General features: G+C 45.4%; 1 protein-coding gene across 2 annotated transcripts in view; it reads right to left on the bottom strand.

Moving 5' to 3' along the window:
* The window catches only part of LOC146204847 (uncharacterized), a 297997-nt gene that overhangs the window by 19935 nt on the left and 255651 nt on the right, over nt 1-22411 (bottom strand). The window contains exon 5 of one of the 2 annotated variants that reach the window (XM_084589560.1): nt 1485-1681. In XM_084589560.1, the coding sequence (XP_084445686.1) occupies nt 1485-1681 (197 nt within the window). The remainder of the gene's footprint in view (nt 1-1484; nt 1682-22411) is intronic. The other variant, XM_084589561.1, reaches the window with a different exon arrangement.

The following is a 22411-nucleotide window of genomic DNA, read 5'->3' as shown; positions in this document are numbered from 1 at the left end:
AACGGCATTCCATTCGACATTTTTGTCATAAACTGGTCATCGAAGTTCCTTGAAAGTGTAAAAAATATGTACTCTAATAACAATGTTTTCCTGTTTTTCAACAACTTCTCCCCCTTACGTAATTCTTGAAAGCGCACGAGGTGGTACCAGGACGAAGAAAGAAACAGACGCGGATGCACACCTCCTTGGGCACTTAACAAAAAAAAAAAAAAAGCACACACATAAAACAGAAGCCAAGTTAGTGCACTTAGTACAGTACAGTACAGTACAGTACAGTACAGTACAGCATAGCATAGCATAGCATAGCATAGCATAGCATAGCATAGCATAGCATAGCATAGTATAGTATAGTATAGTATAGTATAGTATAGTATAGTATAGTATAATAGTATAGTATTTATTGCATGCAAAGATATAATGTACGGTCGAGCGGGTCCGCGGCATGCTGTCCGCATAAGCAAGCGCCTCTGGCCCCCCTCTCCGCCGGACGGGTCCCTTTGAGTGGATTTACGCTGGAAGGACATCGCGTTCGCGAGAACTTGAACACAAAATACGGACCATAGTGCTACTTAGCCGGCTGGCCATATTTGACTAAGGGCAGATTCGGCTCCGTCTGCTCTGCACAACTATCAGATGTTCACAGTTACGACCAAACTGCCACATGCAGAGGATATTAATCAATCATTTCAAGATATGAGCCCCTTTGATGCATTACTAGAGCTGTGTAGCGCGCGATCTTAATAAATATTGCTATTCTGCACTTTTTAACTGTTGTGTTCTAAGCCCTCCTTGCGTTTTCCATCTAAAGCCAAGTAAGGGACGAAGTAATTAGTTGTTTTTTTAAGGGCTATCTCTACTCGTTATAGGAACTTTATGGGCGTCATGAGAGCGCACAAGGGAGTTATAAACGCCTCTTACAGGTTTATCACTTCTGCGGCTCCGGTCATGTCATTTTCCGCATCTAGATTAATTCCTATTTCTCGAGTCAGAAAGGGAATTGCGTTGCTTTTCTATTTATGTTTGTTTATTTTGGTAATATGCTAGTATAACAAACAAGTGAGGCATTATGACTAGGATGCCTGAAGCACGGGTATGCACTTGCCCTTCTCGAGACAACGGCACATTCTAACAGTCCACGAAACACGAGGAAAATAACAGATTAAAAGTGCGAACATAAGCGCATGAGAGATAAGAGAAAGATATCGAGAGCTATGCCAACGCAAAAAACAAACAAACAAACAAGCAGACAAACAAACATATGTGGTTTTAACAGGTGCCACTAATTCACACCTCTGACGGAAACACAGAGCTACGGTGTCGATAAGCTTAAGCGCAAGAGAAGAGCAAAAGAAGCGGGTAGTCCAGATCACACGAAAAAAAGAAAGCGAAACAGCGATCTTTCCCTCAGAGTTTAAATAAGCAAACAAAACAAAAGCATGGACGTATCAGTTCCCGCGCACATGTGCACGTTGTCCGTGTTTTACCCTTTCTGCGTACGGCGTTCACTCGCATACCGAGCCTGACGCAAGAGGAGCGCTGGGCAACGGCACGGGACTGGCACCAAGAAGCGAGTGCCGCCTTGCGTGCGGCCCATAGTGACACGGCCCTCTTCAGCTCCCGGATCACCTCCTGGCCGCGCTGGGTGCGGAACTGGAACACACCTTCGCCCGTGCAGCACCGCCTGCGAGCCAAGAAAGCATGAACACTACGATCACGGGGGCCCAGCTGCGGCGGGGGCTTTGAGCTCAGCCGATCCAAGTGCCCCGAAATGCTGCCGCGTATGCGCCACTTAAATAAAAAATAAATAAAAATAAATAAATCGACTTCGGGTATTTACGCGTGCGTTAACTAAGTATAATTAAGAGCTTTCCCGTGGTCTATCTAGGTATGTTGAACCAGGCTGATGGCGGTATTTGCAAAACTACCTCTATTAATACTAATATTTCTATTCATATAAATATATTAATAGACTAGAAGGCACCGCTGCGGGCCCCTTATCTGTCCCGTATTTCCATGTTCCTTTCTATTCTGTAAAATCAAATACACGAGGGCACAGGTAGGGGCTAGTGAACTATATCGCCGCACCTTCGCTATACACTCTTCCATACGCCACGTTCACATACGCAGGTATCTATTTATGCGCACATTGTTACTTTTCTTTTTCTTTACTGTTTCGCTCGTTGCGCCACCTCTGAAAAACGTATCCGTCAATCACTCCTGAGTTATGTGTGAGCGCTGGAATAAACTTTCCCTTATTGACTCATGATAACCGGGGTAGTTGGCTAATGTGTGCACCGTAGGAACAGCATACAATGACGGTTTATCGATCTTTGAAACTTTTGAAGTCTAGGTTTAATAGCTTTTCAAAGAGACTTATTTTCCGCTGGTACGTAGCCCTCAATCTCTGCCTATACTTAAATCACATATGTCGTACTCGCCTTAGCTATTCAAGAAATCGTAGCAATCTTGGTGGCGTTGAATTACCGGTCCATTCCGTCTCCGAAAGTGACATAAATCAGTTTTGTTTTTGACGGCCAAATGAAAATTAGTACTCTCTTTCCTGACTTCTTAGGACGGAAGGCGCCGTGGTAACCCTCGGTAGAAACGAATCAGTGATTCTTCTTCTGAAATGGTTTCTCTCTGTGTGGTCTCCAATGTCTGCTAAAGCTGACAGAAGTATCGCCGAAGCGTTTTCGGTTGCCGCCTCTACTATCGGTCAACCCACGGCAACTTTTGCGTACTGCAGCCGCTGCCATTCGGGACAAAGTGACTAACAGGTTACTTACAGCTCCAATAAAAGCCCTACAAAGTAAAGTTCATTGATATTATAAAATTACAAGAAAAAAAAAAACGAACTCCTTCGCATGCAGCAGGTTCATCGATGAACTGAACTAGCAAGCTGCGATTAGTTGTATCAGGCCTCCGGTTAGAAAAGGCCAATATGCCAGGCATGGCATACAAATCAGCTGAATCGACGCTAACTGGAAGGCCACGTGGTGCCAATGAAATACACTGTGACGACGTTTCAGCGCAAGATCAAAAAAAAAAAAGAAAAAGTCGATCAACGATAGTTGAAAGCATGTCACGTAACGACTGCCCTTCTTCGAACTCTCTCATTCGCAACACAGGGAGAGAACAGCTGCAGCAGAAGCACTTTTGCGATAAAGATGGTCGCGTTATGGCATGGCAAATGGGCTCTTGGCCCCCAAGAGGCGACAATACAGGCGTGACTCTAGAACGTGCATGAAAATGACACTGAGTCGCGAGCAACGAAAACCTGCCTCCTAAACCAGAACAGTACCGCCTAACTTCAAGTTATCAGAAGGTAATCCCGGCTGCTGTATCACAGCGCAAACCTTGAGACGTGTAGGAATAAGGCTTTATATTGTACAGAGCGGTGTAAAATATATACATGTCAGTCGTTATTCTATGCTAAGCATTCAGCAGGTGTGATGATACAGTTGACATTGTTGTACTTTTTCCAAACTTTTATAAACAACTGCTGTACAGTGCTTGACGCTGACAAACCTCAGAGAGATCTTGATGGATAGATTGTGGATCTGATACGGAAAGACGTCCATATCAGAATTCTCATGTCCTAAAGAAAAATAAAACGGGAGGCTGGAGGAAGATGTACATTATAGAGACATCCTACGAAAAAACAGTTGTGTGTGTTTCCACCGAATAACTCCCCGAACAACGCACGCGCTGCATCACGAGCTGTGTGGAATCAAGCCTTTTTTTCTTTTTTTCTTCAGGGGCGGTCTATAATGAAGGTGGAAGAGGAAACGAAGTTCTCTTAACAACTGTGCCGCTGCAGTGACCGGGAAGAATTAGAAATAAATAACAACACAGACTTGAAGAGTGCTGTAACCGGTTACAGGTTTTTCCAAACGAGCGAGGTTCTCTTTATTTGCTGGCCAGAACAGTGTGTGGGTACAGAGATATAGTTAGTCGTGAATGCATGAAAGTAACGCCATCTCGCTTGAAGAGTGTGCATTGTTTTTATTCCCGTAACAAAATTGTAAATTGAATGCCATTATTATCAAGAGCAATAGCAGTAAGAAGGTTGCAAACCAATACAGGCGATTAGCGGTCGTTATTTGCGAAAATGCGCACAGCTGAACCTCAATGTGCTACGCAGCGCGCCCCCACTGGAAAAGGTAGTTAGGCTGTGCAGATGGCCGCACCAAGCAAGACCGAGTAGCTCTGAAAAGTTGCTTTTCCAAACTGACATGCAAGCACCTCGGAGTTTCTGGCGGTCTCAAAACTTTGCAATATGAAGGTTCACGAGTGATGAAATACTGACTTCGATCATTTCTTCTTTTCTTTTATTCAAAAGCTGAAGTCGTGCACTGTACTCACCTCATCACTGGTGCACACAAGTTCGATGAAATGCACGGCCAAGAGATTAGTGTGCTCGCTTCTACCGGCCGAAACGCAGTCTGATGAACTCGGTGAGCCCATCAGTTCGTAATTCCTGTCGGTGCTCAGGCTGGACTTGAACGCAAAAGCAGCCCACCACGGGCATAGCGGGAATAAAAAAAGAAGGCTGATGCACTCTTCGGGCAGCCTGTTGGGTCATTTCATTCCATGACGAGCAACTTGATTGGGTCCCGTTGCCGTGTTTTGTGCATTTCGTCCGTCCGAATTGAAGTGACTACTGAGGCGCACACTTGAGCGAGGAGAAGCCGGTCCAGTAAGAAAACCGCTTTCTCTTGCTACGTAGCTGACGCAATTAAATTGTAACGAAACGAAAAGCAGGTTTTCTTTTTTTTTTTTTTTTCCCCTTGTTTTGGTGGACTATTATCGTACTGAACCTACCCTGACAAGTACTATCTGAAGTCCTGAGCTGAAAGAGATTTCACCGTAGCTTTTGTAGTCATGCACGACGCTGTAATTCGCTACAATTCAGCGCAGAATAAGTTGAAAACGAGAACACTACCAGAGTATTCTAGCATGACAGGGTTTGTTTTATCTTCGCGTCTTTAAAAAGCAAATTATTCCTAATACGATTGAGGAACACTGCAGCCTCACACGCTTTATTCAAAACGTGACGTTTAAGCTCATTGTATTTTTTTTTTCTTTTTTTTTTTTTTTTTGCTTTGCATTTAGCGGCCATGCATGTTTGGAGTCGATTGCAACACACTGCGCGAGCCGCACTAGAAAAGGCTGTGAAGTGGAACTTAAGCGGACGGGAGCCCTTGAGCGATGGCGGCGCGGGGAAATATCAAGTGTTGTGTTCGAGTATATTGGCAGATTCAAAGAAACAGCTGAATGTAGCTTACTGTTGCATGAAGCGGTGACACTCTCAGTATTTGTATCATAGTAGGCTCCCGCAAAGCAGCAGAAACGAACGGTAGCAGTTGAAACGATAGTAGCCGTAATTATAACACGAATGAGGAGAAGCAGAAACGATACTAGGCGGCAGTGCAGATGGCGCAAAACGGAATTCTTCATTTCTGATTTTGGGAATTTTGGAGTGCTGCCACCCAAAAACTTCGTTTCAGAATGGGAGTTATAGACAGGAGAATCATTCATTTTGCCCGTTGAATGAAGGTAGCATTATAGTGTATCTTTCTACTTTCTGTTATTTATATATCATGGTATGTGGTTGTTTGCTCTAATTCCTAATCAATTTGCTTACAGTCACAATGTTATTACGCTATTAATTTCGCATGAGCTGACATCACAAAAAATAAATTGGTGTTTTTCCCCATGCTTTCCTCGACTCGGTGACTGTTGATACGTAAGCCATAACGAGCCCCTCTTTCCCAAACCCTTTTTATTCGATAACTTAACGAGGATCTCGGTTACGGCAGTCTTGATACCTTAGGTATCATATTGGTTCTCTCATTCCAGTTGCATTCACCGTGATACTCGCGGTAATACAGGATATGCTACGTCCGCGCCGCTTGGGAAGGGGATGGACGTGTTGGTGAACACTCAAAACCTTACCATACATGTAAAATAAAAACTCACGAAAGTAAATGACTAGAAAACTGCTGTAGCTCAGTTGGCACAACGCCGTAAGTGAAGTTCAGAGGTCGTGGGTTCGGATACCACTGACTGTAGGTGATTTTATTTTTAATAAATTAAAGTGGTTTGTGAAATTCGGGGACCCTCCGCTGCCTTTGCGCGGAATTGGGAGTAGATGTAAGCATGAAAGAAGGGGCGAGTACTCTTCTGCTGTGACGTATAACTCGCAAAGCGATCGCTTTCATCAAGACGCTGCCTATCTGTCCTTTCATCAGGCCCCATTGCTCCGCTTAAACAGTTGTGACGGCGACGGCAATGAAAGGCAGAACGATGCAGAGCAATACGCGCCTGACAAGAAGCAGGGCGCTCGAGTGCTTCGCGGGCGTGTATACATCCACCTAGCAAAGGCAAAAGCGCCATGTAGCTGACGCCGCAGCACAGTGGGACTGATGTGTAGGCACCATCTTTGGTAACGGTGCGGGAGCCGTTGTTCCGCGCAGCACCGTTCTCACTCTGAAGCACCGAAGAACTCGTCTCGTTAAATCTCGTTCGGTTCCCGGGTAATCTCGTTTCGACTCTTGGATGACGGGAAATCGGTCTCCTGTTGTTGGCTTTTGGTTCTGTATCGACGTCACCTCAAGGTCGCCGACAACGGGAGCTAGCAGCATTTCGTGCTTTAAAAAAATACTCTCACATGCTTCATCAAGAGAACAATACAGTGTACAACAGGATTTTACAAGAATGTTTAGGGAGAGTTTGAACCCAAATGTATGCCCAGCAGCTTGCAAAAAATCTTTAATAAGTGCTTTCGTCTGGGCGAGTTGGTTCATGTTAGCAGAAAGGTAATGAACTTGCGCTAAAAGTAGACGAAGAAAGAGACGAGACACGAAACTGCGCTCTGTCCTGTCGTTTCTTCTCTTTCAGCTACATTTAGCGCTAATTTATTATAAAAAAACCTTCAGGTTTTGTGGTTCCTCAAATCAATTCTGCGCATAAAACTTCCGAAAGCACTGAACAACCTGCAGTGGAGAAATGCGAAAGCCTGAGCGTTGCTGCTGCACACGGTTGTACCGTGTGCAGCAGCAACACCGTGCTCCCCTTGTCGAACACAACCAGCGTTCCGTTGAAAATCATCAAAGTTCACCGGCGTTCTATAATTGGTTTGCAGGAAAAGAAAGGCGCAATATCTGTCACTAGGGAAGTATCACTGACACATCTCGCGGACAAATTTCGCCGACGCGAGATTTTGACAACCATTACACACTTCTGGTCACTATATCAAATTTATTTCACGTCTACATTAATCCTATAGCCACTTCGACGCCTGATCGATTTTACTTTTACATTTTTTGTTCTAATTAATTACCTAATCGTCTTATGAGCATAAATTTTTCTGCAGCATCCTCACATCATCATCTATCAACCACAACCATTCGTTTGATCCTAACTCTTCTAAGAACGACACAACGGCTGCGGACACGTTCTATACACACGTTCAGTACACGCGACCTTGCCGACATAGCCTAGTAATACTTTCGCGTTAATAATTCCTGATAGCAGCTTTGCATATGGTGGCGAGAACCCGACCCGGTCCTAGGCCATCCTTACAGTTGCTCTTGCTTCTTCGAAACGCAGCCGTCGATAGCCGTCCACACTGTTGGACGGCTGCGATAGACCATGCTTCTAAGCCCCCTGTTCTTGGCATCCGAATAACTGTATTGCGACGTACGTTTACAGCAGTGGCGTAGAAATTCCACATCGCTGAGGGATGAATTGCAGAAGTACTACGCTATTTGCTCAGATTAGAAGAAACAAGAGTTGAATCAAAATAGCTTATATTGTACCCCTGCGGACAAAAGTAAACGGAGCACGCTTTTTACTTCTATTATTTTTCATGCGTTGCATAATTGAAATTGGCAGTCGTTGTATGAGCGATCCGGTACTAGACGCCAGTGTGTTTTCACTTGGACAAATAGTGTTTTCTTATCCCCAGTGCAGATGGCGTGATTTTAATTTGAAGGAAAAAGCGTGCTCCGTTTACTTATGTCCGCACCTGTACGTACGTGCAGCTGCTGACAGCCGTCATTTCAATAAACTCATATGCCATGCAAAAAGAGAATTCATACCAAGGCAGGTTCCCAGAAATCACCGCTTAAAAGAACGCAAATGTGCACAAGTTGTAACTATACAGTATTATAGCTGCTGTACTGCTACCAGCGCACTGCATAGAGTCGCACTTAGCAGTTCATTTCACGACAAGCTTGACTGAACTGTAGTCGCTTGACATCTGATGGCATCAGTTTTCACATTTTCATTTTTTTTTTATTACATAAAGAACGAGTTTGGGCCTGCAGCCACACCGAGAGGTGAGGGGGCACTACACATGCATAAAGCGCCGTATTTTGTAGCTTTTCATGCACCGAGCTGTTGCCAGTAATCAAACCCGTTAAGCATTTGTTTCACTGAGCTTTCTTTTCCTTCCCTCCTCTGCTTCCGCTATTTATTTATTTATTTATTTATTTATTTATTTATTTATTTATTTATTTATTTATTTATTTATTTATTTATTTATTTATTTATTTATTTATTTATTTATTTATTTATTTATTTATTTATTTATTTATTTATTTATTTATTTATTTATTTATTTATTTATTTATTTATTTATTTATTCTCATCGGTAGGAAATAACAGGCAGCGTATGCTATGCAGTCAGTCAGAGTTGAGACAGATTGTGCCATCCTGCTCCAGGAGAGTATAGGTCTCCATTTCACTTTTACGGTACTTTTTGCTAAAGCTGCCCCTCAGCTGTACTTAAACGCCGAAGTTTCGAAGGCTTAATTCTATACTAAAATTTTCCTTTACTTTATCATGTCAATACGGCAAGACGAGCCTGAATTAAACGGAGTATAAAAGGTGGGCCCTTCTTGGACTAATTGGATTCAGCCGCGGCACTCTTATGAGCGCTCGACGGGATGGGACGTCCAGCGTCTGGCGAACAACGGCTTTGGTGCGGATAGACGCCACGACAGTCCTCGGTTTGCGGCTCACGGAGTACGGTGCTAATAGATAAAAGAGAATAGTTGGGTAAATTTTTACAGTGTACAGGGAAGCAAGAGGAAATTTATAAACTGTTGGAGAAGGGGGGTGCTGAAGAAATGGCAGGAGATACGCGGAGGAGTCCACACAGAGTGCAGATTGTCACGAACTAGAATTACAGACATAGACGCGTATCTTCGAATTTAGCTGTATACTGTACTGTGGCGTAGTTTCTGCTTACGGGCTATCTCCTCCGCAGTGCTGCAGGATGCACTGAAAGTTAAGCTCGGTGCTGGTTTCCTGTTTTTACTTCGAATTCACGCCTCCGTTGTTCCTGTCCAGGGTTACTAATCTCTACCTGGCAAGCTTTCTATGTCATCTCATATTAGAAGGAAGCATCTACAACTGCTCTGCATATGGTTTAAGCGCGGGCGAAGAGGAATATAGTCCGCAGCGATCGTTAGGTTTCGCGACTGAAGTACCCGTTTTACCAGCACAGCAGAAAAGTCCAACCAAATTATTAATTTTCTTCAGCAATTTTAATATATACAATCTGATAAGGAACAATGACGATCAGCCTTGGGGTGCTCTACATAGATTTGTCGCCGAAGCCCAGACAACGCAGCTCTGTCCAGATAAATCGGGACGTTCACATGCGTAACCAGACAGCCAGGTTCGAAGAGCCTCCACGCTTCTCTCTCTCTTTCAGGCTAGGCCTGAACGCAGCGCACAGGGGTTTTCGGACTCCATCAAAACCTTATTAAGAGTCGTGTCTGTGTTATATATGACGAGTGCTACGACGTGTGCTGCGACGCTGCCGAGTCTGAACAAGCATCTCCAAATCCCTGCTGTCATATTGGGCGGGCGATGAACCGGACCCGATCCGGCTTGTCGGTCAGCATCAACAATTTTCGCTAACCGCAGTCAGCTAAGACCGGCCCGGTCCCATTTACTTCGCGTCCTGCTTAAGATACGCCGGCAAGGACAGCTTTTTGTATGACCGCTTCTTCTGGTGAGCCGCGCAATAACGAGTATTTCCGCTCTCTTCCACGATTCTGCCCCCCCCCCCCCCCCCTTTAAGATCTCGTAATCGTTTATATGCCGAACAGATCGGCCCTTTGTAGTGGCGGTCCCCATGATTGGAAGCACCTTTAGTTGCTTACCTCGATGCAAAGGTGGATGATGATTTCCATGTCAAAGAAAGAAAAAAAAATACTTCCGCCGAGGCTTTTTGGTTCACTTTCCATTTGCTTTAGACGAGAGCCACCGCAGCGTCAACAAGGAAGTAACTGGAACTGAAGAGCTATAGCTCACCCGCGCGAAGTCTGTATAGCATATGACTTTGAGCAAATATATAATCCGAAAAAATGTTTTCCAATTTATGCTGTTTCTGAACCATTAATCACGAGCACTCTTTAAGTGCCTTTTTAGTTCAACGCGAGCGTGCCGAGTTTTGGTGGCGCACCACTTCGTCCGTGTCTTAAATCGCAAAGGGCTACGATCAGTCGCGTGCTTCGACATTTCTCCCACTGGCTCGTACAAACAGGAAGCGTGGAGTGCCGCTAGCAACGGAAGGGAAACCGATGGCCGCGGCACCCCGATGCACTTGACACCTCGTGCAGGCGATCGCGCAGGGACCAGTTGCGGTAACAAGCCGCATCCACGACACCGCACGGCCGCGCGAAAATCGTCTGCGTTTCTTCGCGCATCTGCATTTCTGCTCGCGGCGGGGAACTTCTTGAGCGACGCGACCTAATCGTGGCTGGCGCATAAAGAGTGCCCGGGCGCGCGCGCGCGTTATGCAAATCCCCTCGGTAACCGCGGGATGTATATGCAAATCTCGGCTATCTCCGCGCCCTCGCAGTCCTTCTCCTCGTCCTCGCTCGCTGTTCCGCTTCGGCCGTAGTTGGCCACCGGCCGGTGCTGCGCTGACCGGCGGCTCGCCACTTGACCCGGTGTACTCGACTTGCTCCCTGCGCGGGGCCACTCCTGGCACCCGCCGGGAGAAACTCAAGTGGCGCTGTCCTTAGCTGCTCGCCTTGCCATTTGTACACGCGACTGCACTTTTAAGTTGTCGGTGCCGGGAGGAAATAACCACAAGAACAAAAAAAAGAAAAGTAGCGGAAGAGCCAGCCAGCCAGCCAGGGCCCGCGTATATAGCGTGTGTCCTCCACTTAAGGCCTCTCTCTTAAAGTGCAAATTCACTGCTACGCAGGGCGGCGGCTTTAATTTGGGAACTGTCAGCAAAGGACGCGGAGCAGCAGCATCCGAGAACACGCAACGAAAGGCCCCCGGAGTCGTACGTTTAAAGGCAGGCTGCTGTGCTGCGCGCCGGCTACTATACTTCTTTCATGGTTCGCGAAGGAACCTATACTCCCGGTTGGCGCATGTCTACGCTTGTGCGCCTTCTCTCATTTCTAGCTCCTTTTTTCTGTTTTCCTCGAACATAAGCCACCCACTTTTACTCCTGCCGGTATGAGGGAACACCACTGGGGACGCCTAGCTAACAGAGCAGCATCGTTGTTTTTGCCGCTGTTTTGTACGTCTCCTTCACTTTTTTTCTCGCCAGTCTTCCCCTTAACGACTAGAGTGCGAAAAAACATCGTCTTCCTCCCAAGGGTAAGAAACTTAGATGCTCTTGTCGGGATCCCATAGTGAGCTCCTTTACAGCTAGGTCATCGTTCCTCAAAAACTATAGAAAGCATCCTATACGGGACTGGTACAAGCGCATTCGATTTACCAATGAAAGGGCGTTCACGAGTTTAACTGCGAACAAAATTTTATATATTACGGTTTATCGACTGCTCTTAATCGCGATTTTGCTGCAGGAATCAACATCACCGACCCGTGCGCAGGTTTATTGAGTGTGAATCATTATAATATTCATGATGCGAAGAGTTAAAGGGACACTAAAGAGAGAAAGGAAGTGGGTTTGCATCGATAGAATGCCAGTTCCTGATTACAAAAAGACCACTCTTACTGAAAACAGAGCAGTTATAAGGTAGTAAAGAAGAATAACAGAAATACAGGTATCGCCACCACAGCCAAACGGCCGAGGCTCGCAACTACAAATCACGTGACGCGCTAGGGATCCCGGAGGCTGACAAATGCGAATTACGTTGTATGTTTAAATGCGGTAGTACGTTTTTTCTCAAACATGACAACACGCTTTTATCATACGTAATCGACGGCGAAAATACAACGTAAACGTTGCAAGGCAAATACAAAAATATACTTGGAGGCGCCACAGGCGCCCACTTCAGTTTTGGTTATGTTTCGACTCAGGCATTTCGTGCGCACTCGGATAGTTTGTTTGAACCTGCAGCGCCTGAATTACGAGCTTCGAGCAGCAGATGCGCCTTGATGGTTCCCATTTGAGCATTCGGAGGCACGAACGAGCGAAATCCGCTACCGCCGACACACTCCTTCGTTCACACTTCTGCGCCAACATATCGCCGCCGTTGCCGCTTCGGCTGCGACCTGACCGCTTGACTGCAGCTACGTACGCCACGAAAAGCATACATATGCTAAGTACCGAAGGAAAAACGCATTATCATTGAATTGTTCACTAAATCATGGCACATCTGACCAACATATACTGCGTCAACAAGACCTTCAACGTGCTATTTGCAGGCGCCGTAAACAAAAGGGGCATACGTGCCGCTCATACCAAGGAGAGCGTCGATATATTGCGCTCGGGTAAAAAGTAAAAACTAAAAATAACGGAGCACCAGAAATACATTACAAAAAGATAAAAAAAAAAATCGATTTGTAAAAAAAAAAAAAAAGAAAAAATGACATAAGCGGTTGGACTCGAACTCGCTACTGCTTGCTCCGTAACGTACGGCGCTAACCGCTCGGCTACGCCGCTTTTTTTTTTTTTTTTTTTTTTTTTTTTTTTTTTTTATTGCCTGTTTTGAGTTCACATCAATTCAAAAAAGATCCACGATAATGGTAAAACTCGCAACAACCAGACTTCGGCTGTCACGAAAGGTTTAAAATTTTTTGAGGACAGCCAGTTCATCAAGCACACTGATCGCCACACGAACGTTGGAAATATTTCTAGTTTTCATGTCATGGCCCCATTTGCAATAAAGTGTTTCTGCTGCCGGTATAAAAATTACAACTTTTTGATCATCGGCGCATGCTGCCTGCTCTCACGTCTTGCAACTAATTTTCTGGATGCCTATGCGCACTATATTGTGCACTGGATCCATTTTAACATGTGGAATTTCACAGCGCTCGCAAATGTAGTGGCGCCGGCACTTCGGTCATGTTCTGCTACCGTGGACGTAATTTTCGCTGAACACGGAGCTGTAGCACAAACCTTGAAGGAAAAAAGTGCGACGAAGCTTCAAAACTGACAAGCGCAGCAGCGAGGACACTATTTTGCTGGTAACTAAATCTGATTTGTATGTAAACATGTCAGGAAGCGTTGCGATGACCGAGGGCTCGGTTTGTTGCAAGAAGGAGCGCAAAAGCTTGAGAAACATGTAAAGTATTGTGCATTACAAGCGCTCTATGTTTTTTTTTTTCTTCCTTTATGGGCCCATCGCTCGGTAAATTACTGTCTTCATCGTTTTATTTATTTCGGCTGAGGCCGTCATTGCGAGTACGCTGTTGCCAAGTTGGCCCTTGAGGGATGCGACGCCGCGGGCCGCGCCGGCTCGCTAGCTATCACGGAGTCTCCGCTTACGTCATAGTGTGCGTCACTCAACTCCAACTACGTAGTTGGAGGCCACAGTTTGAATTCGACCGGCGGGAACAAGAAAAAACCTGAACTTCTTATCGCAATATTTCAGCAATTATTCGATTTTTTGCTGCCGGATATGCGGCGACAGTGTCACCAAATGTAGTTTATTAGATTTTCATACCATCTTTGGCTGTCTTTAGTGTCCCTTTAAGAGTTTCAATTACCACTATCTCTCTCTCTCTTCCTTTTTCTTCTTGTTTTCCCTTTTTATGTCATGCCCAGCCTGCACTCCTCAAATGCAGTTGCGAACATAGATTTTTACAGCGTCGTCCTCAATTGATCAGGCGTTCATTTAACTGGTTTTCTATTGAAATGCTTTCATCTTATTTTCGGCTCACAAGGGGCAGGCAACTGACTGCGTCCTTATACTTACAGGTGACAGCAAAAGTGTACGGGAAGTGTATGCTCGGGAAGGTGTTCAGATTGCACAGCTGCCTCGCGACGGAGTGTCCGGGTACCAGTGAATGCAAAATTCATTAGCCGCCCTTCAAGAGGAAGATGTGACCACGGCGACTTTTTTTTTTTTTTTTTTTTTACTTTTACGCACACCCACATCCAGATAACTTGTGCTGTGCAAAGCCTGTGCATGCAATTGATGTCGTGCGCAGCACTAATTTGCCAAATGCTTCGCGCCGCACGTCACCCAGCCCGTTTAGTCCAGCTATATACTGGAAAAGTAGCACCTTAAACGGCAGGCGATGGACATGATAGACTGTCCATTGTATGTCGTTTTCGCGTATGGTTTTCCCGGAATGAAGGTTCTCCAACTCGCCTAACTTTTGATTATTTTGCATTACATACCCGCCTGGCGTGAGAGACTGTAAGAATTTTAAATAGTTGAAAAACTCTGGCCAGTATTTCTCCTTTCTTAAAGCATTTAATGCGAATGCTATGACTCACCGCACTTTACTCAGAGTGGTTTGACAGAGGCCCTCGGGGGAACGAATAGAAAATGTTGGGTAGCGTGAAATGGACTACGGATTGACGGAAGAAACGAAAGCAGCGAGGGTACGTGTTCAAAACGAGAACAAGGCGAATGGCGCGAATCGGAAGCGGCGCAATAGGCTCGTCTTCGCAAAAGGCAGAGTGCCGAAAAAAAGAAAAAAAAGATGTGCGTTCACTCGACTCTTTCGCGGTGGCTCAGTCTTTGCTCCAGTGTCATTTCATTCGAGTGTTACATTTAAATAACTGAAGCGACAAAGAAAAAAAGGAACACCGAAAGTCGCTGCTGTGGAAAGTAATGGATACTACACATCGTTCAAGAACGAATCGGGAGTGAAAAGCTAAATAGCGAGAGAAGCCGTGGACGGGAGTGCCAAACACGAATGTCAACAGCTACGCCAATGGGGGAAAAAAAGAAGGCAATGTTTGGTTCGGCAGGGAGCGAGAGCAGCGGCGCGAGCGAGGCGGCGGTATGGAGAAACGAGTAACGGCACAGCGGCTGCACGACGCAGATGTCTTCGAGGGGATCCCGAGGCATAGTGCGGCGAGCGCAGCGGGATAAGCAAACGACGACAATCATCGGCGGCGCGTAGCATAATGTATCCCGCTTCCACGCGAAGGAACAACAGCGGGGCGCATTTCCTCCGTGCCATTGAACCGCCCCCTCCGCCGCCACGTTACTCGGCCGCGGGGCCTTTGAACGCGCCGCGCGAGAAAACCGCGGGCGTCGAGACAAGTGCGACGTGCGGCATTAGCGGCGCGTGGCGTGCCGCCTACGCGGCCAGGCTGGCTCGCCGCACTGCGAGACGCGCGGCTGGCGCGGCGGCATCGCGACGAAATTCTGCAGCATTCGTCGCGCCTGGCGGCGGGCACGTCTCCGCTAGCGGTAAACGCGTCCGCCCTCTCCACCTCTCTACTCGCCTGTGTCGAATCGTCACCATGCATGTTCTTCTGGGAGAGCGTCAGAGAGAGAGTGTGTGAGGGCGTATAGCACTCGTGTTGGTTCACCGCCAAACTATAGTGCCTAGAATATACTGGCTAGTGTGCCGAGGGCGCGCGCTGGCGTGTCCGCCGCGGTGATGCCTTCCCGCCGCCACCGCGGGGCGGCGCTACCAATAGCTAAGGTGCTATCGCTCCGCGTTCGCGGCCTCGGCAGCATAGGCGGCATATAGGTCCGGATAGCGCGCTGCGCTTTTCACTGCGAAACCTGTCTCTTGACGGTTTAAGCGCACTTTGTGTCTAAAAACAGTCTTGGTGGAAGGCATTCATACCGTCCTAGTACTGTGCGGAGAAAATCATACGCTCAAATAGCGCTCGAGGAAGCGTTTAACAAATACTGTCTGGTCCATGTCTGCTATATATCTGTTTTATTTATTCAGCTGAACCGGATAAGGTCTTAAGCAGAACACATATTCCTGATATCCAGCGAGAGAAGAAATTTGAGAAAACCACCTAAAGTTGACACGTTGGTTGCAATAGTTTGTTAATCTTTGATTAAACGATCGAGTCCGGGCCGGATTCAATATATTGCAATGAAATATTCCGATGACGATTTTATTTGATCTAGAGCCACTCGATTGCGATCCACGCATCGCGATTGCGGATGTAAGGTATCGTATGCATCTTCCTTCTGAGTGAGCGCTCAGTCAGCCCAGGTGGTTGTCCCGAATTATGGGAACTATATTCTCAATCGCGATCTAACCTGGAACGGATCGACGACGACTGTTATTGTCCGTGTGACACAGGTATCAGAAAATACCCTTAATATTTTACACTGTTCATTAATCCAACTTTGAATTTTATTTACTCTTCGGTCTTTTCTTATGGTCCATGGTATATCGCGATGCCGCAGTCAAGTGCTACGAACGTCAATACGTATACGGGCCTCATGCTTTCGGATAGGTTACGTCGACGTTTCTGCAATTCAGTCATGCTTATTGCTAAGGTGATATATAATCAGGTTAGTGACGTTTTATAGCGTCACATTTATGCTACAGAAAAGAAGGGCGATCTTGCTTTTTCGTAACATATATTGCACGCGCGCATGTTTTCAAAGATCGCATATGCGACAATAAACACAAGCAGTCTGAATCTGACTTCAGTTTTTGTTCTTACTCTTTATTCATTTGTTTTATTAGGAAGTCACTTAATTGTTGCTTGATACATAAATGATTATTATGCGGTGTGCTTTCTTTTGTAACAGAAGGAAAGGCAAGAAACAAAAGTGGTGATTGTATCACTGATTCTTTTTTTATTAAGTCTACAATATAGTAAAATTTGAGCAAAAAGGCGCAGCAACAATAAACAAGTAAAAATATAGAAATGCACCGCTAAAGGCTTTGGAGAAAGGCCGCACATATGACACCGCAATAATTTTAAAGTAGTCTGATACCAATTTTTGGTGGTATTTTTTTTTTTCACTTGCTAATGATGCGCTAGATATTCCTGATTAATTCTCCACGTGGTTTCTCGCTTACCACCGCTAAGTAATTTATAATTAATTTTACTTTCTTCACCAGTTTCGGCTTCGCTGTTTCAGCAGCCGAGCGGTTGTTGTACGGTCACAATTGTATAGGTCAAGCGCGGGATTAAAAAAAAAAAAAAAAAAAAAAAAAAAAAAAAAAAAAAAAAAAAAAAACTTCAACCGCAGACTCACAATTATTAGCTCCTAATTTTGCGCTTTCAATAGAGCCACTTGTTCTGCGCTCCATACCAGTTTTCTCTTAGCTCTTCTCAGAGCGCGAGAAATGTTGCAGCATTTATTTGGCTAGTTGCATGCTTTTTCCTTCTTTATGCGCACCTTGTGTAAGCCTCCGCTGGTATTTGCATTAAGCGCAGCTAACCCCTTCAGAAGTGACGGTCAAACGACACTTTTTCTGCAAAATATATTCCCATGAATTATATGTGCTTCCTGAATCAGCTGGTTGCAGGCCACATTCGGAACAAAGACCCTCCAGTGCACTCTGCCTATATAGCTCTATCTTCAGCTTTATATATTGTTGTATTATACGCGCTTGTTTTTTTCTTTTCCGAGAATATACACTATTGTGTCCACAGAACTGCGTTCAGGCTTCCAAAAGTTATCACTTTTATATGTACAAAGTGACAAAGTTCTTTTTCTTTTTCTCTTTTTTTTTTTTTTTTTTTTTTTTAGGCTCGAAAGCGCGTAGGCTACAGATCCAGCAGGTGCTTCGGTTAATTTGGTCCAAGTTGCAGGTATGTAAATTGAGTCAAACGGATCCCGAGGCTCAAAGCTGCACGTCTGCTGCTGCGGGCATGAGTTCTCGCTCGGCTCTTTTGCTGCCAGCTCCTTGGAAGCATTGTCAAACATCCTTGGCGGTGCGGGCATGGCTGTCGTCTGCACCACTGGCATTACGGCACTGCGTTTTGTCGTTTAGCGGCCGGTTGGTCACAGAGGTTCCTCAATTTTCTTTTCGATGTCTTCTTAGGCAGAAGATGGTTCGGATAATGGTCGAATAGCGTTGGCACGGTTTCGGGCTTAATTTGTGGTCTATCTCTAGCGAGCTCGTTGACGATGCCGTTTACTGTCACTTTGAACGTTCTCTTGATGTAGCTCTCCTCAAAATATTTTTCGCAGACAACACACGTTGAAGTCAACCTGCGGTCCTGTCTTTTAATCAACCGCTTCCACTACGCAAGCTGCGCAGGGTCCGATGGCACACCGAACAAAGAAACCTAGTCCTGAGCGGTAGCCACTCCGACAGAGCGACACGAAACATGTCTTTTCCCTGCCCTGATGCTTTATATTTAGCATCATTAGTCGTTGCAAATTTAATTATCTCATATGAATGCAAGAAACAGAACGACTAAAACAAAAGAACAGCGTAGACGCGTCCAAAGCGCTCGAACCCACTGATGGCTCGGCCAGCGCAGCTGCGGTATAGCTGCGGCAAATCAAGGGCGCGCCGGCGGCCGACGGCGTCAACGGCACCTTTACGATGAGCAGCGCCCCTGGCGGCCAAACTTGGAAGGCATCGCCGGCGCGGACCCCACCTCCCATTGAGAGAGCCCTCCGCACGGCACACTAGCCAGTATATTCTAGGCACTATAGCCAAACCGCCGACATCGGCTGCTTTACCCAAGGAGCACACGTAACGTTGCTCTGTTGCACCCCCCCCCCCCCCCCCCCCCCCCCCCTCTTCATTCACAAACAATAGTTGATAAGAAATATCAATAAGGGAGGTATGACGGATTGCACATCAGCCCAGTATGGTCAGGGTTCTCTCACTGGTCTGCAATTAGCACTGCCCATCGCTAGCTGCGGCCTCCCCATCTCCTGCAATCTTTCCGATCTCATTCTCCTAACTCTGTGCCGCCCCGTGCTGCGTTTTCCCTCTCTTTCTCTCCGTTACTCTAGGTGTCCATCCGTTACCTGTTCTCCACCATCGCAGGCTCTGCCCACATTTATTGTCATTCCTTGAAAAGGACATGGAGCGCTTGGCGTTACATCGATCAGAATGTAAATTTTAACGCACTGACTTGCGGCTTCATACCTACGTCGTGCGGTATTCAGTGCGGTATCTTACGACTGTATGCTGATGAGTACGTGCGAGATAGTAGAGGTACAAATTAACTGATTAGGTAATAAGCGAGGAGCAAAGTGTAGGTACGCGAACGAGTATTCGGAAGGGGAGCAGCAGAAGAGAACCGTTAACGCCCTCGTGTGACGTCCTTAAAAGCAGAGCTTAAGTGTCATCCAAACATTTTTCGCCATTTTTCATTAACCTGCACGCTGCGTTCTCGCCTCATAAATGTGCACTGGCAGAATGCGTTTTAGCCGCATATAACCACCTAAACTTCTCCTCTATCGGGCCTCCGCCGACTGCTCACTATTCTTGTCGCGCAGCACTTGAATATAGCAGTTATGGAGGGGGTCCAAGGAAAGCTTATTAGTCCAGCACTTCCGGCTGTGATAGCTGCTGGCAAGCAGGAGGAATTCAAAATTTCGATTTCCTGTCAGGGTGTTTTGTCATTCACTGTAGAAACCGAAGAGACTCCATTTTCCCAGATTATACGAAGTCATCTCTTCGTGGAGCGCGAGCTTTTCTGAATCGCACGTGTGATCTGCATGAATACACTAAACATGCACCCTCTAGCGCTGTCTAACGTTTCGTGAATGTCAGGTAGGAAGCCGATTATCTTAGTGCGCACTTCGCTCTTAATCGTTATTAATGACTACGTCCAAAAGCTGGTCTTCGTAATGTTATGTGTGCCGATAAAATCAGTACGCCGAAACTATCTAAGGTCAGACAGAGAGTGGTCCTTTTTTTTTTTTTTTTTTTTTTCAAATAACCTCCAACTCTGAGCGGCTTTTCTCTGAGAGAAATGAACCGTTTTATAATGGCCGTTAGCGCTTGCTTTTTTTTTCACTGGAGGTTCCCAATTTCATTTCACAATGGTTTAGACGGCAGGAAACCGGACGCCGAAAGAGCGGCATGGCATCTACACATACATTAAGTTCTGAAAAAAAAAAGAAAGGGGGGGGGGGAGTGGCAGATGCTTACGAGCGCTGTGAATCCTTTAAGTGCGCGTTTGCCGCTCTATAGCGCGCAAGCTGAACGAAATCGCTGGACTTAAATCCTAAGTTTTCTGCATGACAGGCTACTTTTTTACAAACGGCGGACTTTTACGTGCTACAAAATAGACTGGGGAACTTATAAGAGTGCTTTCATAACGCAATCGTCATTAACGAATGCCCTGACCAAATAGCACATTACAACATCCTGAATTAGCATCTTGGATAAAAGTCGCACACCGGAGGTTGTTCCAATGTACTATGTACCGACATGGCGTTTTGTTTTTGCAACCATATACATCATTCACCATCAGATCGCAGATGACCGATCTCTGTCTCCATAATAATAAAATCATCTTCCCCGAAATAAACATCTACTGCTACTGTTCTTCATATGGACCCACGCTCGAATGAAAACAGTCGTTTGTTCTGTATGTAACTACGAAATCAACTTCTTTTCTCCACTAAATTCAGCGTGTACGTTGTACCTGAAGGCTAGCTTTTGTATTTTGCGCGTAGTAAAATACTGTTTAAATAAAGCGTGTGCTATATATTTAATTTATTTGGCTACTGTAAATGAGTGAACGATAAGGTGAGACTGACAATGCAGCTTCCTGTTACGCACTGACACTTCGGGAATGCGCGCACAAGGCATAATAAAGATCAGCTGAACAAGTAGACGACATTAAGCATCTCATGCTCTGAAATTTATCACAAATAACTGCCCACCATCAATAAAATGCTCACTGTGCAGGAAAAGAAGGCTGAAATCCAGTCCGTGCTGCAAATTCTAGGCTCCCCTTGTATATTAAAATGAAGCTGCCTCCGTTTTTTAATTCTATTAGCTTCAAGGGGTGGGACGTTCAAAGCTTTTAGCTTACGTATGCGGAACATTTTGGCGCTAGCATTAGAAACGCTTGCTTTGAAGAATATAAACAACGCTAGCGCAAAGCAAAACCACGGAGCATTGTTTGCTGGCATCCGATAGCGCGCCGCACGGTTTGGGCGAAATCAGAGGAAATTAGGAATATTACCGTCCGTGGCATCATCTCGTAACTCCTCGCCACTTCTTCGATGCTGTGAGATGAATCCTCGTTTACACCGTCAGTTTAATTGCTAGCGCGAAAGAAAACAAGCTTTGAACGCTTTACTTACAACCTATATACATTTGAATCCTTCAATATAGCGGAATGTTCAAAAAGTGATAAATATTTTATTAAAAGCTTAAATGGAAGCTGAAATACTTTTTGAAAATTTCCCGCGATACGCGCATTAGGATATATGAAAGTTGTAGATGAAGTTCACGAAATGGTTTCGCGCTACCAAATAAAGTTATGACGTAATCTACTATTAAATTTGCGACTATTCTCAGGCTTTTCCTCACAGCACTGCAGGAGTGCGGTGAAACTAGACAACGACGTCATAATGGGTGACATTTAGAGTTTCAACATCCTTCGCCCAATTCTTTCTGCGAGTCACCCGATGCCGCCAAACGACACCTCGCGACTTTTACCTTCGTTGGCGTTGGCCATTTTCCTCAGTGCAAACGTTTCCGCATTAGAAATGCATAATCTCTAGAGACGACGTCATCACTGATGTCCCCACTTGTCAGCATGTACTGCGGAGAAGCCTGAATGCCGAAATAGATTTATTTAGCGATTACGTAGTGATTTTAAATGCTAGCGCAAAACGGCTTGGCATAAATTAACCTTCGCCTTCACACATTCGAATTGTTTAATTTAGTTGAATTCTAAAATCTCTTCAGCTTTCCCGATTTTTATTTTACAACTCTGAAAGACACATCAATTTGGTTTCTACGGGCAGATTGTGCTGAAAGGCAGCAATTATGTAAGTGAAACATTGCAATAATGAGGCTACTGTTAACTAAAATAACTAATCATTTTTTTTATTATTTTCTATATGAGGTAGCACGAATATATTGCGAAATGGAAGGCTGTCAACATAAAAGGTGAGCTCTGGCTTTGAATTTTCTGATTCGAAATTACGGCTCAAAATATCGAACGTAAAAAATATGCCTTTCGAAGCTCGTTGAGCAAACCTTCCCGCATTTCATATTGGCAAAGTGCTCTCGCTCCTTTTTTTCATGCATCCAATACAGACCGCGTTTGTATATTTGAAAATACAGAAGAAGTTAAGTTGAT

The sequence above is a fragment of the Amblyomma maculatum genome, chromosome 1, assembly GCF_055883805.1.
Source record: "Amblyomma maculatum isolate TAMU_Amacu chromosome 1, ASM5588380v1, whole genome shotgun sequence".
NCBI classification, from domain to species: domain Eukaryota; kingdom Metazoa; phylum Arthropoda; class Arachnida; order Ixodida; family Ixodidae; genus Amblyomma; species Amblyomma maculatum.
This window is presented reverse-complemented; position numbering and strand designations above follow the sequence as displayed.